This window comes from Protomyctophum parallelum, assembly GCF_964188405.1.
Source record: "Protomyctophum parallelum genome assembly, chromosome: 18".
NCBI classification, from domain to species: Eukaryota; Metazoa; Chordata; class Actinopteri; order Myctophiformes; family Myctophidae; genus Protomyctophum; species Protomyctophum parallelum.
The window spans coordinates 42,395,804-42,410,803 of NC_139716.1; the positions used below are offsets into that span (position 1 = coordinate 42,395,804).

The 15,000-nt window shown below is 46.3% G+C and overlaps 1 protein-coding gene across 1 annotated transcript in view; it reads right to left on the minus strand.

Annotated features, from left to right (window-relative positions):
* Window positions 1–15,000, minus strand: part of LOC310876148 (uncharacterized protein) — a gene marked incomplete at its 3' end in the record, with an annotated part of 23,766 nt that overhangs the window by 6,236 nt on the left and 2,530 nt on the right. Inside the window, exons 2-7 of the mRNA XM_083789593.1 lie at window positions 8,367–9,357; window positions 7,850–7,947; window positions 3,880–3,956; window positions 3,342–3,406; window positions 968–1,274; window positions 280–488 (exon numbers count right to left, since the gene is read on the minus strand). Coding sequence (XP_083645719.1) covers window positions 280–488; window positions 968–1,274; window positions 3,342–3,406; window positions 3,880–3,956; window positions 7,850–7,947; window positions 8,367–9,271 — 1,661 coding nt within the window. The 5' untranslated portion in view covers window positions 9,272–9,357. The remainder of the gene's footprint in view (window positions 1–279; window positions 489–967; window positions 1,275–3,341; window positions 3,407–3,879; window positions 3,957–7,849; window positions 7,948–8,366; window positions 9,358–15,000) is intronic.

Sequence of the window (15,000 nt, forward strand, 5' to 3'; positions counted from 1 at the left end):
AGTGTGCGTGCGTGCGTGCGTGCGTGCGTGTGCGTGTGCGTGTGTGTGTGTGTGTGTGTGTGTGTGCGTGCGTGCGCGTTGTAGAGTGCTGTACGTTGGACACTGAAATGAATGGGTGTATCATAAAATCAGACGAGAGTTGAAAATCACAAAACTGAAAATCACATCGGCCATCTTAGTCTCTGCCCATGCTTAACGGACTGGAACCTCGACGGGGGGACAAGAACAAAATGCCCTTGGGGGGGAGGCGTGGTGACATATACGTAATTACGTCCATACCCTTGAGGAGACAGCTTGTCCAGCCAGCCAGCTTTGACCCGCCGCTCTTTGGGGGCTCCGTAGAAGCAGGCGTAAGGCGAGATGTCCGAGGTGACGGGCGCCGCCACGGCGCCGCGTGCGACCGCCGGAGTCCCCAGAGCGTCCGCAGGCACCGAGTAGAGCTCGCCCTCCTCCTCCTCCTCCTCCTCCTTAGTCCTCCCGGCTTCACCCTTCACGAGGCAGTGGTGGAAAACAACTAAGTACATTTACTTAAAGTACAGCACTGGACTTAAGTACACTTTTGAGGTATAGTACTTTACTTAGTTATTTTCCATTTTTACAATACTTTTACTTTCTACTCCACTACATCTCAGAGCCACATTTTTTTACTATTCGAAAACTTTAATTACTAGTTACTTTGGAGATTTACATTTTGATTAGAAAACGTATATATAGGGCCATTTCAGCGATTTGAAAATAGCAGATCTACAAGCTCACAATTCTAGAGCAAAACATTTTGCACACATTTTTAACTTAACGTGAAATGGGACATTCTGCAATAGGAGTACTTTTCCTTTTAGTACTTTAAGCACATTTTCATGCCGATACTTGAGCATACGTTCAAGACGGGTCTTCTACTTGTAACAGAGTACATCTACATTGCAGTATTGATACTTTTACGTAAAGTACAACATCTGAGTACATTTACCCGCACTGCCTGCGAGGCACCACCACCACCACCACCAGCAGCAGCAGCAGCAGCAGCAGCAGCTGGCGAGCTGCGAGCGAGAGGTTCCGACGCCGCGGCGGAGGTTTTGGCCACGCCCCGGCGACTGGCGAGGCGCAAACTGGCGGCGCACTCCTCCACCGTGGAGTAGTAGTCGTCGTCGTCTTGGCCGGGGGGGTCGAGGGGGGGCAGCACGGGGGCACGTGGCGGCACGGCCGGAACCCTGTCCTTGTCGCCGTTGGCCTCGCCTTTTCCCTTCGCCGACTCTTTGGGTTGAAGTAGCTTCTTCCTGTGCACAAAATAGATTGAGTTTATTAGCCCATTCTGACCTGAGATCAGATTCATACGAGGTTTCCGCCGGACACACACTGTGTCCGATGAACCCATTCTGACCTGAGATCAGATTCTAGAAATGTCAGTCGTTCTTCGATTTAAAAAAAAATAGCAGACCTACAAGCTCGTAGCGCGCCACTCGGTGGCGCGATATGAGCTTGTAGATCTGCTATTTTTAAATAGCTAAAGCATAACATGATGCTGACACCAAAATGGGTGCCCGGTCAGAATGGGTTAGACAGAATGTAGAAAACAGCAACAGAGTACAGTCCAAAAAAGCACTCAGTCCAAAAAGGAAAAAGTCCCTGTGGTCAATAGTACAGTACTCCAGTACTTATACAGTAGTTACTTTAACAACACTGCTGTGCTCTAAAACTGGCATTTCTGAACAAGTCAAGTACAGATGATTTATGGGTGATGTTTGGGGGTGTCTGGGGAAGTAAGTGTGCAGACTCAGAATTTTGCCATAGCATTTCAAGGTCGCCCATGCTGTAAAGTAACAGTACAGTGTCTCTCATACTGGCCGGACAACTTTTAAAGTGATTGTTTACCAAAAAAAATGACAAGTTGAAACAGTATGGGCCAGTGGAGTTTGCAAAGTCAATGCGCCGCATGGGATGTGTCTGTTTCTTGTGTGTGCGTGCGTGCGTGCGTGCATGCATGCATGCGTGCGTGTGTGCGTGCCTGTGCCCTTACACTGACCCAAAAAACTATAATACTGTGACAAGACCCCGGCAGAAAAAGACTGTGGGAAGACATGCAAATCTGTGACACTGTGACACCACAGCCCACAAACGATGTTCAGGTAGAGAAACGAGACTATCGATGAGTCGAGGACTGCATGTGAGTGACTAGTGAGAGGCAACATGTTCCTGTCAGCTCCAGAGTCGAGAAGAGGAGAATGCACACCATTCATATATCGATATTATTATGTGTTTAACATCAGACCCGTCTGAACCGAGTGGTGCTGTACTGTACTTGGGCTGTACGTACTGTACAGGCCTGTGTGTGTGTGTGTGTGTGTGTGTGTGTGTGTGTGTGTGTGTGTGTGTGTGTGTGTGAATTAATTAATTAATTAATTAATTGAATGAATGAATGAATGAATGAATTTTTATTTCCGTGTCTTGTCATTCAGACCCATCCCTTACGGGATTATAAGACACCAACAACATAAATAAACAATATCACGTTCACTTCCCACACAGAAGTTACACAAAGTATTTGATCAAAACAAAAACAGAAATAAGCATTATCATAAAATAAAATAAAATACATCACATTTTCTTTGTCCGTATGTCCCAAGCTTTCTCTATTATTTTGTGCTAATGCAAATATATTTTGTTCGAAAAGCCATCTTAGTCGCTCTGCATCACTTAACCACATCAGATCTATATTTTTACATCTGTTAAATAACTTTTGACGTAGCTCATGATACAACGGGCAATAGAAAAGAAAATGGAACTCATTCTCAATATCATTTATATCACAGTAGGTGCAAATACGTTCTTCTTCTGTAACTCCTCTAGGCCTGTGTGTGTGTGTGTGTGTGTGTGTGTGTGTGTGTGTGTGTGTGTGTGTGTGTGTGTGTGTGTTAGGCTGCGCAACAGTGACACTTGGACTGTGGTCAACAAACGCTTTTCCCGTACTCGGACACATGGCGACAGACACACATAGCTGTCTATAGGAGTGGCTAGCACCACTCAAAAATGTAGTATAGTAACACTAAACCTGACTGAAAGGGAACGCCTACAGAGTGGCTAAACACTACTTTACCACCATTAAAAGACCATTAAAATACTTTAAACCATTACCATTGACCATGTAGCATACTGAATGCACATAATGTATTCTTTCCGTACTGCTCACGCTCAGAGACTCAAACTGGCACGTTGTGTTGCCTCTTTTCTCTCTACTCCGAGTGTTTGAAATATTGCTATTTGTAGACATCGCAGCTGGCAGTGTAGTACAGTGGCAGGCACAACAGATACGCATATACTGTACATATCACCACCACATACTGTACCTCAACTTCTTGGTCTTGGTGTTCCCCTGGGACTCTTTCGTCGGTGGTTCTTCTGGTCCTCTGCCCTGTAAGGCGGAGACGAAATGGCATTAGCAGTGAATGGCCGGGCCGGCGGCCCATCATTCACTCAGGACCCGTTATTGTGCTAGCGGGCGGGATAGGTTACTTAGCGGCCATGCTGGACCATCAGTGACATTTCTATTAACCCTGGGGTGGGGGGGGGGGGGGGGGGGGGGGGCTGACACTGGGCAGATCGTCCACTCTGCCCCGTGTCTGTGTCACGACAAGGGAACAATGAGGAGGAGGGGGGGGGTTATATTTAGTGTAAGGATAGCATCTGAAATGTAAGTGATGTTGAATGAAGTGCCGTCCCTCTTCAGTTGGGCTGCCTCCTCCGCCTGAGTGTGTGTGTGTGTGTGTGTGTGTGTGTGTGTGTGTGTGTGTGTGTGTGTGTGTGTGTGTGTGTGTGTGTGTGTGTGTGTGTGTGTGTGTGTGTGTGTGCGTGTGTGTCTTGCCCTGAAAGCGGATGCTGTCTCACCAGAATGCGGTCGTGGTGGTGGTTGTACAAGGTCTCTCCGTAGGGAACAATGGGAGTCAGCCGTCTTTGTAGTGGAGCTACAAAGGGGGGACGGACGGACGGGGGGGACGGGACGGACGGGACACACACACACAATATGCAAAAGGACAGTTTGTATTTGAGGAGGTACAGCACAAGAAACACTGGGGCACAACACTGGCCTACACAAGTGCATGAAAAGACATGGGGTGTTAAAGGAGAATTCCATACTAAAAGGCTTTCTTACCTTTCTTTGTAGTTGTTACGTCCCCACCAAAGAGGTCCAGGTGTTATTCTGTGCAAAAGCTCCTTATTGGCTGTTTCCCCTACCATGAGCCCTACATGAATTGCATTGAATTGAATGGGAATTGAATGGGGCTATGGGGTGTTGTGCTAATTCGCTTATTTCCATCGCTCAAAATTATAATTTCTTTGTATATATCCTCTCTTCATAATGTAAATAATACCCCAAGCGGCACACTTTACTACTTCTTTCGATGGAAATAAGCGAACTAGCATAACACCCCATAGCCCCATTCAATTCCCATTCAATGCAATGCAATTCATTGAGGTCTTATGGTAGGGAAAATAGCCAATACGAAGTTTTTGCACAAAAAAACACCTGGACCTCTTTGGTGGGGACGTAACAACTACAAAGAAAGGTAAGAAAGATAAGAAAGCATTCTAGCATGGAATTCTCCTTTAAAAGCGCCAAAGTTGCAGTTACAAATCGAAAAGCTGCTCCGGGAACGCTACACAGTGACCTTTGATTAAGCCTCTTCATTGATCTTAAAAAGTAACAGAACTGACCCTTAATCCATCTCTGCAGTAAACTAATTAAACGCATTTGTTTTAGCATCAGTCCCATCTCGCTCTATCTCTCTCTCTATCTCAGATAGACAGAGCTGAGTCTGTGCCAAGGCTATATTCCTCCTCTGTCCGCCCCCCCCCCTGTAGGGACCGCATGTTCGGTGGTCGGTGGAAGAGAGAGAGAGAGAGAGAGGCTCAGCCCAGACACTATTAGTCTGGAGACCTGGGGGCCGTCCTGCGTGGGCCACAGCCTGTCACTGTGAAAAATGACACCAGCATCTCCTGAGGATGGTGAGGTCCAGAAGACACTGCCCCAGGGCTACACACACACACACACACACACACACACACATTCACACACACGCGCGCGCAGAGATATAGACATCCTGTACATGCAAACTTTAGCTTTTGAAACACAACCATGACCACACACCTTCACTGAAGGTGTGTGTGGTCATGTTTGCGTCATGTTTGTGTCATGTTTGTGTCATGTTTGTGTCATGTTTGTGTTCATGAGTGAATGCACGGACACATAAATAAAACACATGTGCACCCTGCACTGACTCCCACACAGTGAACTCAGACGGCAAGCCCATTACCGCGGGGGCACATGGGGCATGTATTGAGCTTGGTATAGTCCTGAATGACTGAATGGGTCTGTTTGCTTGATGACAGAATGGCTTCCACTCCGTAGCAGCGGCCTCTAACAGATATAGACTTTAGTGGGAACTGGAGTTGCTCGTCATTTATCACCATCTATTGGTTCGACCTTCAGGATACAAACCATGAGGTACAGGCATAGCGTAGGAGGCCTTTGCTATGTTTCACCAGTTTCAATTGAAACGGGCCTCCACCCTCAGGGGGGCCTCCAAGCTCCGACTGACCGCGCTGCCTTGCTCTCTCCCACAATGTTAAGTGACACCTATTTCCTGTTAATAACTTGGGTAAAATGTGCGGCATTGGGAGGTAAAGGGGAGACACTTTATCGTGAAGGGACGACTGGATGAGGAGAGGTGTTGTTGGTGCGTAATTATCGAGAGTAATGGCTGCACGCGTAATTGAACAGTCAAAACTGTTTGTATCAATACGGCTGTATGAACAGAATAATTATGTCATTAGGTATATATACGGGGGCCTCATATTTGGTCTTGAAACGGGCCTCCAGATTCCTAAGGCCACCCCTGGGTACAGGAAGGGGTGGGGAGCATGAGTGTTGTTCAAAGAACGACCGTTCACGCACCGGTTCATATTTTGGGTGAACTGAACTGTAGACTGTATTTCTACTTGAGGAACGGTATTCTGAACGCGTTTCATTTCAGGGCGTGTGTGACTGTCACTTTCTCACAGTTCAACTTCGTTCAAGAGTGAGTGTCACCATAGAGCCTTCCAGGCAAAACCACCGCTAAAACACACCCTAAACAGGCCTTAATATCATTTCAGCCGTAGCCTACAATTTCACTGGAGCGCGCATCTGTCTGCGTGATGACGCAGTCATGCACGCAGACAGCAGACACAGAACTTGTCCCGACTCCCAACCCAAACGCTGAGGTAAACTTGTTATTTTTGGTATAGTCCATACATGATGATCGGCCAACAAAAGACATCTCCCACAGTGAGTGAAGCGCAGCCAGTGATGCCTGATTTATTCTTCGTCGTACAACGTGTGAGTGAGTGAGTATTTCTACACTGCAGTATTCTTTTGTTTAAGACAAGTATAAAGACGAATATATATATAAACAAGTAAGACGCGCAAACGCGGGAAGCGAACGCAGCTCGTAAATGGCAATAACAACAATTAGAATAAATTACATACTTTTTTTAAAGTTCTCTTTTTTGTGTTTTTTTAAGATTTTATTTTTAAGTTAAGTTTTTTGAAGTTAAGTGTTTTTAAAGTTTTTTTTTAAGTTAAGTTTTTTTGTGTTTTTTTAAGTTTTTAAGATTTTATTTTTAAGTTAAGTTTTTTGAAGTTAAGTGTTTTTAAAGTTTTTTTTAAGTTAAGTTTTTTTTTAAGTTAAGTTGTGTGTGTGTGTGTGTGTGTGTGTGTGTGTGTGTGTGTGTGTGTGTGTGTGTGTGTGTATGTGTGTGTGTGTGTGTGTGAGTGCGTGCCTGTGTGTGTTTTGTGTGATACAGCTGTGCCCTCTGGTGGCGGGCGGGTGGTGTCACAGCGGGACAGACACACACAAAGACACACACACACACAGACAGACAGACAGACCAGGCTCTCATAGTTAGTGCTCACTGCGTTCGCAATCACTGTCTCTGCGATATTGTCGGGAGGTGTCTCTGTATCGTTTACGAACATCAGTCAGTCATATTTGATACAGTTTGTTTCTAGTGAAGATTTAACTAATTAATAAACAGCAGCAGTGATATTTGCGTTTTCTTAGTTTTCGGGTAATGTTAATTTTCATGACCAAATCGACTGTGTTGTGGTGGCGTGGATCGGTGGTGGTAACTTTAAGTTCCTATTCATCGGTGAAATGCTTTTTTAAAAATGTTTTAAAGAGAAAACACCGTTTTGTATTGTGTATTGTCAATTATTTGGGGACCCACTTGCAATATCCTCAGGACTCACCAGTGGGTGCGAGGGCAGCGTGCCTCAGGTTCCAAATGGCTGATACAGACAAAGCTTTGCTGCGATGAGAGGAAAAACTATCTGTTTAACACACATCATCTTGCATCATCTTAGCCAACTGCCTGGACAGAGACAGTGACACACACCCCTATGTACAGACCAATAAATACATAAGGGTCCAAACATTACAAAAAAGATCTCAGTGTGTATACGACAAGATTGTGGATTGTGAAGAAGAGTAAAAGCATTTCTAAAAACGTTGGTTGTGCGTGTCGGGACAGCAGAAAGTGAAAGAAAGCCCATATTCCCGTGTGGGATACTCGCACGCAAAAAGCAGCACCAACACTTTCCCCCGCAGAGCAGAGCAGCCACCCCTATACCACCCTCCCACTTCTCCTCCCCACCTAGCCACCTAGCCACACACACACACACACACACACACACACACACACAACCCTCCATTCTGTCATCCGGGGGCGAACAGCAGCACTGCTGACTCCACTGGCCAAATAAAATATTCATCGCAGAGATGAAGCAAAAAAATAATAAAAAAAAACTTTTTTGTACCTTTTTGTATGTGGACGACGTTGGCCCCAGGTGGACCCTGCAGGGAGCTGGGCTGGTGTTGGGGGCTGGTTGTTAGCACTAGCGCCGGTGGTGAACTCCTGAGTATGAAGAGAAATCAGCTCATTATTGAAGTAAGTATTGTAGCCCTACCCCGACCCCATTCATGCTATACCCCCATTAGCATGAATTGCTGCAGATTGGCTGAAACAGAGAACTGTGACTTCACTTAACCCATTCTGACCTGAGATCAGATTCATACGAGGTTTTCCACTGGACACACACTGGTCTGATGAACCCATTCTGACCTGAGATCAGATTCTAGAAATGTCAGTCGCTCTTCGATTTTTCAAAAATAGCAGACCTACAAGCTCGTATCGCGCCACTCGGTGGCGCGATATGAGCTTGTAGATCTGCTATTTTTCAATAGCTAAAGCATAACATGATGCCGACACCAAAATGGGTGCCCGGTCAGAATGGGTTAACGCATACATGGGCACCTGTCAAAGTGGTAACGTACCAGTCCTGAGGTGGCAGTGTGATCTGTTTCGGGATGGCAGGGACTGGCCGATGCCGGAGACGGTAGGAGCGGGTGGGCCGCGGGCCCTTGTGAGCCTTGAAGCTGGCGCCCCCTCCCTCGTAAATGCTGTTGTCCACCATTTGCCCCTGGAAGACCCCGGGGGGGTCGTCGTCGTTGGCGGCGGAGGACGAGGCCGTGAGCGGGACGTCGACCGGCGGACACGGGGCGGAGTCTGTGCTAGAAAACGAGGGGTCATCGGAGGAAACGTCCCAGTCGGAGGAAGGCACTTCAGAACGAGGGGAGACGGAGAGGGAATCGCTGCTGCTGGTCGATAAGGAGGCCGAGGAGTGCCTGTGGATGTTACGGGGGTCCCTGCTGGTTGATAAGGAGGCCGAGGAGAGCCCGTGGATGTTACGTGGGTCCCGCGGCGCCGGCTGGGGTGGGTCAAGGGAGGCCCCGCCTGAGACGCCATCGGTCAGTCCTACTCCCGGAGGCAACGACTGACTCCCATCCAAGGCGTCGGACTCCCTCGTCTCTTTTGGCTGGGGACGTTGGCACGACGTCGCCCTAGTAGTCCCATCCTTCGGGAAGACATGTCTCGGACGCGTCACAGGTTTCCGCGTGGCCCTTCTTTGCTCCTCTTTCCCCACCACCACCGCCACCTCCTCGTCCTCCTCCTGAACCTCCTCTCCTCCGACCAACCCGAGCACTTCCAAACCCCGGAGGATGCGCCTGCGGTGGCCTGTGGGGAAGACGCGGAGGCCGAGGAGGCGCTCGTCTGTGAGGTCCTTGCAGTCTCCCAGGGCCTGGTAGCCCCCGAGCTGGAAACAGAGGGCATACTGGGGCAGGTGCAGGGTGGTCAGCCATGCCAGCATCTCCTCGCTGGGCTCCAGAGGCTCCGACATGGCGCTCTAAACCCGAGGCTGCCACATCAGGGAGCGGCCGCTACGCGCCAGGAAAGGAGACATCACTCAAAATGAGTTGTTATTTTCTGTAGAAAAAACGAGAAAGAGAAAGGTAAAATTATACCATTTAACCCATTCTGACCTGAGATCAGATTCATACGAGGTTTCCACCGGACACACACTGGTCTGATGAACGCATTTTGACCTGAGATCAGATTCTAAAAATGTCAGTCGTTCTTCGATTTTTCAAAAAATAGCAGACCTACAAGCTCGTATCGCGCCACTCGGTGGCGCGATATGAGCTTGTAGATCTGCTATTTTTCAATAGCTAAAGCATAACATGATGCCGACACCAAAATGGGTGCCCGTTCAGAATGGGTTAAGTAAAGAAAATGCTAACATGTTTTAGGAAAAAAAGTGATGTTGAACTTTAGTAAGACCTTATATACTGTAGCTCTGTGATCAAGGAGTTCACAGTCACTGAATTGTGATACAATTGTATCCAAACAACGCATTTGTCACATAAACATGAACAAAGCAGAGCCAATATAAACGCAATATTGTAAAAGTGAAATTACGGCATTTCAAGCAAGTATAGATTACAGTACTATTGAATTTATACAAAAGCAAATAAGTGCCACCGCTATTCTGCAGAATACTGTAGGCACGTGATGTAAACCAGGGGTTCTCAACCCTAGTCAAACTAACTAGCTTTATATGCATTCGCTTTAAAAGTGTGAGATTGACTGCTGTTATAACCTTTCGGCTGCTCATGTCTTCCTGTCCGTTTCAAATGACACAAGAAAATCACTTTTCCAGGAAGGAAAACTAACAATCTTCATTCAGAAAAGACGCTCTACTAAGAACAGCAAACAGTGTTTAACTTGATGCTCAAACGAAGGATCAGATCTCAGTAGCTAGCAATAATAAATATTACTAGCAACTTAACGGAACCAACAGACGAGTAGCAGGTGGTTGTTCAATTTCCTTATTTTCAGTTTCCTTAGTTTTCAGAAGTGCTACTTCAGTGACATGGCAGAAACCGTCCTGTGTGTGTGTGTGTGTGTGTGTGTGTGTGTGTGTGTGTGTGTGTGTGTGTGTGTCTCTGAAACCACATACTGTAAACACACCCCTAACCTCTAATCTACCCCCCCCCCCCCCCCAAGCTGCCAAAAAGGAGATATTTGGTTTCAAATAACTTCCTTGTAAAATAAAGGCAAAAACTAATTTTAATAAAAAAAAGAAAGCTAAAGTGTTAAAGGCCCATATACATGTTTAGCTAACTGACAAATCATTCGTTTAACATTCATTGATGTAACATTTGCGTTGGTAAACAATACCTTGAGATGAAACATTTTCTTTTACAGCTGTTGTTCATGAGATTGTTTGTGAATACTTACTGGAAATTACACATTCGTGTGTGTGTGTGTGTGTATGTGTGTGTGTGTGTGTGTGTGTGTGTGTGCGTGCGTGCGTGTGAGTGTCTCGTTTCCCTTTCCCACAACATCTGAGCTGACAAACTGACCTTTTAGTTCTGCTAGCTTCATATGCTGCATTCATTTACTCTGCCTTTGGGCTCTCCCCTGCAGGGACGCATTGAACTGCAACACCGTGTACCGACTCAAAGTGTACCAACACAAATCTGAGACCTGTGATGAAGCAAGCACTGATCCCATTGGAGGTTTATACCATCAAGCGTCTATGATCAGAGGCCTTGGCAGAACTGAAGCCACTAGCTGGACATCTTTTTGGATTTGTCATCCTTCTAGGGCAGTGCAGTGGTGGAAAAAGTACTCACATTTTTTCACTTAACCCATTCTGACCTGAGATCAGATTCATACCAGGTTTCCACCGGACAACACACTGGTCTGATTAACCCATTCTGACCTGAGATCAGATTCTAGAAATGTCAGTCGTTCTTCGATTATTAAATGTAATAAATAAAAACGTAGAGTTGCTTGCAGCTAGCTCTACAGTATAAAGAGATGGAGAGGCGAGAGCTGAACCAGCATGTATATATAGTAGAAGGCCTCATTGTCTGATGGCGTGCAGGCAGGCAGCAGCAAGAAAAGCAGACGTACGCCAATAATTACTGGCACATTTGCCCTGACCCGCTCCATTTCTTTGGCTTTTAGCACAATAAGACCACCCACGCGGCACTTGCACAAGAGCAAGCACGCACACAGACACACACACACACACACACACACACACTTATCCACTGCCCGGTGTGAAAGTGCACAGAGTTGACGAGATCAATAGCAGTGTACAGCCAAAAGAGATCATCACAAAATAAGAGTGCTTTGGAATGGAATGTCATGTGGAACTGTACGACTGTAAGCGGTAACCGGTATGTGTTATACTATACAAGCCGAACAGTTCTTACTTCATTGCGCAACAGTATTGCGCGCAGAGAACAGCTGATATACAAGCTCACATCGCATGACGCAGTGGCATGCACAGATAGACACTAGGGGGCCCTTTTGGCAATTTTGCTCTTAAAAAAAAAAAAAAAAAAAAAAAACTTTTATTTTTTTCTTAATTTGTAGTGTGTGGACCATGCGGTGACATTGATCAAATCTTGATAAAAAAAACGCTTCTACTATATTATTTAGGCCCCCACAATCTAAAGCATATATGTTTCTATGTCAGTGGTTCTTCGATTTAGGAAAAATAGCAGACCTACAAGCTCGTAGCGCGCCACTCGGTGGCGCGCTATGAGCTTGTAGATCTGCTATTTTTCAATAGCTAAAGCACCAAAATGGGTTCCCGGCCCAAAATGTGCTGCACAAGGTGCCCTTTTTTTTCACTTGAGCACCTGCCCCTCTAAATGTCTGTGCACGCCACTGGCGTGACGGATGTGGCTGTTGCGAGTTTAGAGGACTGCTAGTCTGCGTGCGCGACACCTTCGAGGGACGGAGCATAACATTTCAAAATGTACTTGATGGGGCTGCGTGTGGACGAGCAAGCTCTGCTGCCGTGATAATGAGCGCTCCCTGCGTTCTTATGACAGCGACTGCAGGTGTGGTTTTGAGGACGATCTGCTTTGAATTGCTATTATTGTTCACACAACATAAACCAAGGATTATATATATTTCAAGGGTGAGAGATCACAATAAAAAATCCTAATCATTCTTCCGTCACACTTTGGAGAAAAACAGCATAACGGTATTTTTACACATGAGTGCAGTTTAACAACTTTACCATTGCATCTTATGAGAGGCGGGGTTCATGTGCTGCCGGCATGCACGCGCACGCTGGTGGTAAATGGTAAATGGTCCATTTATATTCACCTTTTTCCCTGCCGAGGTACTGGGGCTCCTTGTGCGGGTGCTTGGCGTCCTTCGGGCAGTGTTGCCATGTCTGCTTTGCCCATGATTTGGGCTTGATTCTAAAGTGTACAGTAGTTGCTTATTTGGCCTTGTTTCCTAATGTTGTTTAAACCAGTGGTTCCCACATTTCTTCACGCCAAGGAACATATATGTAATATGTAATATGAAATACAAATACAAAATATTTTGATTTATTGTCTCCACCAGCCGAAGGCATGGGGAGAGTATGTTTTGCACTCCGTCCGTCCGTGTGTCCGTGTGTCCGTGTGTCCGTCCGTGACCAGCTAATCTCAGCCACCGTTAACCCGGTCGATGCCAAATTTTGCACACACACTCCCTGGATGCCAACCATGAACCTCTGCCCCAAACTTTCCAGAACGGCCTGTTATAGCGCCACCAGGAGGCCGCTTTGTGCAAAACAAGTTTTTGCACAGTACACCTACAGATTTTGTCCAAACATCACGCAAATTGGTACACAGTCTCTCTAGAGCCATTCAACCAAACAGCTCTTTCAGATTTCTCAGACTCCATCCTGATTGGTTAAGATTGGCTTCCAAAGTTCACAGGAGTGCTCAGTTTCAAACAAAATGCTGCAAATCATGAACACATCGCGAGATTTCCGTGAAATTGTGCACCCACATTCCCACTAGGCCGAGGACGAAATGCCACATGAACAATTTCAACTCAGCCTCAAGGTGGCGCTATAACTGGCCCAAAAGTGTTTTTACCTCTAACTGCACGGATCTGTGGATAACTTTCTATGCCAACTCCCTAGAGGCCAAGGAAAAACCTTTGCCTGGAATTCTTCACATCTGCTCATCCTGGTGGAGACCTGTGCCCAGTAGGGCACTTTTTCTAGTTCTCAATGTGTTTTTAAATAACAGATGTACAACAATGTGTCACTGTGAGCTTGTAGATCAGCTATTTTCATTTGTGCTCGTTTTCATAGACCTGGCCACTTAATTGTTTCTCTTGCAAAACAGCAAGAGAAAGAGGAACTTATGCACACACAAACGCAAAGACTCATGGGTTACAGGAAAAAGGTGGATAGCGCCTTTATCCAAGGCACTTTACATGCAGAGATTGTGCATAACATTCACCCATTCACACACCGATGGTGGCGGAAACCATGCAAGGCCCCAACCTGCACATAGGGAGCAATTAGAGGTTCAGAGTCTTGCTCAAGGACACTTCGACACCAACTCTGGGGGAGCCCACAGGGTTCGAACTGGGAACCATGCGGTTCCCATGCGGTCTACCCCCCCAGCCATTGCCGCCCGCTGGTACTTATCAGTGTGACGTCATCTGATAAGGCGTCTATATGCATTGCACACATAACATGCACAGACAAAAAGTGTCGGCAATAGGTGATCGTTGAATTGCGTTAAATCACAAGAGCGTTGGTTGGAAATGTTTTACATGATTGCCAGGACGGGCGTATAATAGCGTATAAAATGAGATGTCAGAGTCGAGTCAGTACTACAAGCAGGCCCGGCGCCACGAGGGGGCAAAGGGGGTGTTTGCCCCCCTAAATCAACCTCTTTGCCCCCTTAGATCAAATAGTTACAGACAAAACAATGGTACATTTCCAGGCATTGAAAGGAAGGAAGCCAACGAAATCGTGCGCCTCCGCCCTCTATAGATATGCAAATGTAGCGCATTGTCTTCATGTCCAATACCTGCCCCCGATTGCCCCCTCTGTCATTTCATCCTCGCGCCGGGCCTGACTACAAGCATGGTACACCAGCAACCTTTTGCACATACTGTAGTATGAATGACTCACTCACCCCTCGTGCATTCATGTAGGAACACACACCTTACATTTCTGAACATCCCCCAGCCTGTCAACGCGGTGAACACAAAGTCCAACATCATGCATTCCATCCCCTTCCTGGTTCAGAGGAATAGCCGGGTATGTTTCTGAGTCAGTGTTGCCGCATGCTTGCTTATTATTATTAAAAGCGACTTTGGGGTAGTTTTTGGCTTGGGCTTGTTTCTAAAGTGCACTTTGATTATTTGCGATTGCTTCCTGATGTTATTGAAATCAGTAGTTTTCAAACATTTTCATGTCAAGGAAGTAAAAAACCCTCCTTTAACAACCCATTCTGACCTGAGATCAGATTCATACGAGGTTTCCGCCGGACAAACACTGGGTCTGATGAACCCATTCTGACCTGAGATCAGATTCTAAAAAATGTCAGTCGTTCTTCGATTTTTCAAAAAATAGCAGACCTACAAGCTCGTATCGCGCCACTCGGTGGCGCGATACGAGCTTGTAGATCTGGGGGTTAACATGGGTTAACATGTTTTGTGCCAGAGTCTCCCATACAATATTTGTGTATTTAAAATGTTTCAGAAAATAATTTAAAATATTTTCAACCGTTTTTTTTTTTTGTT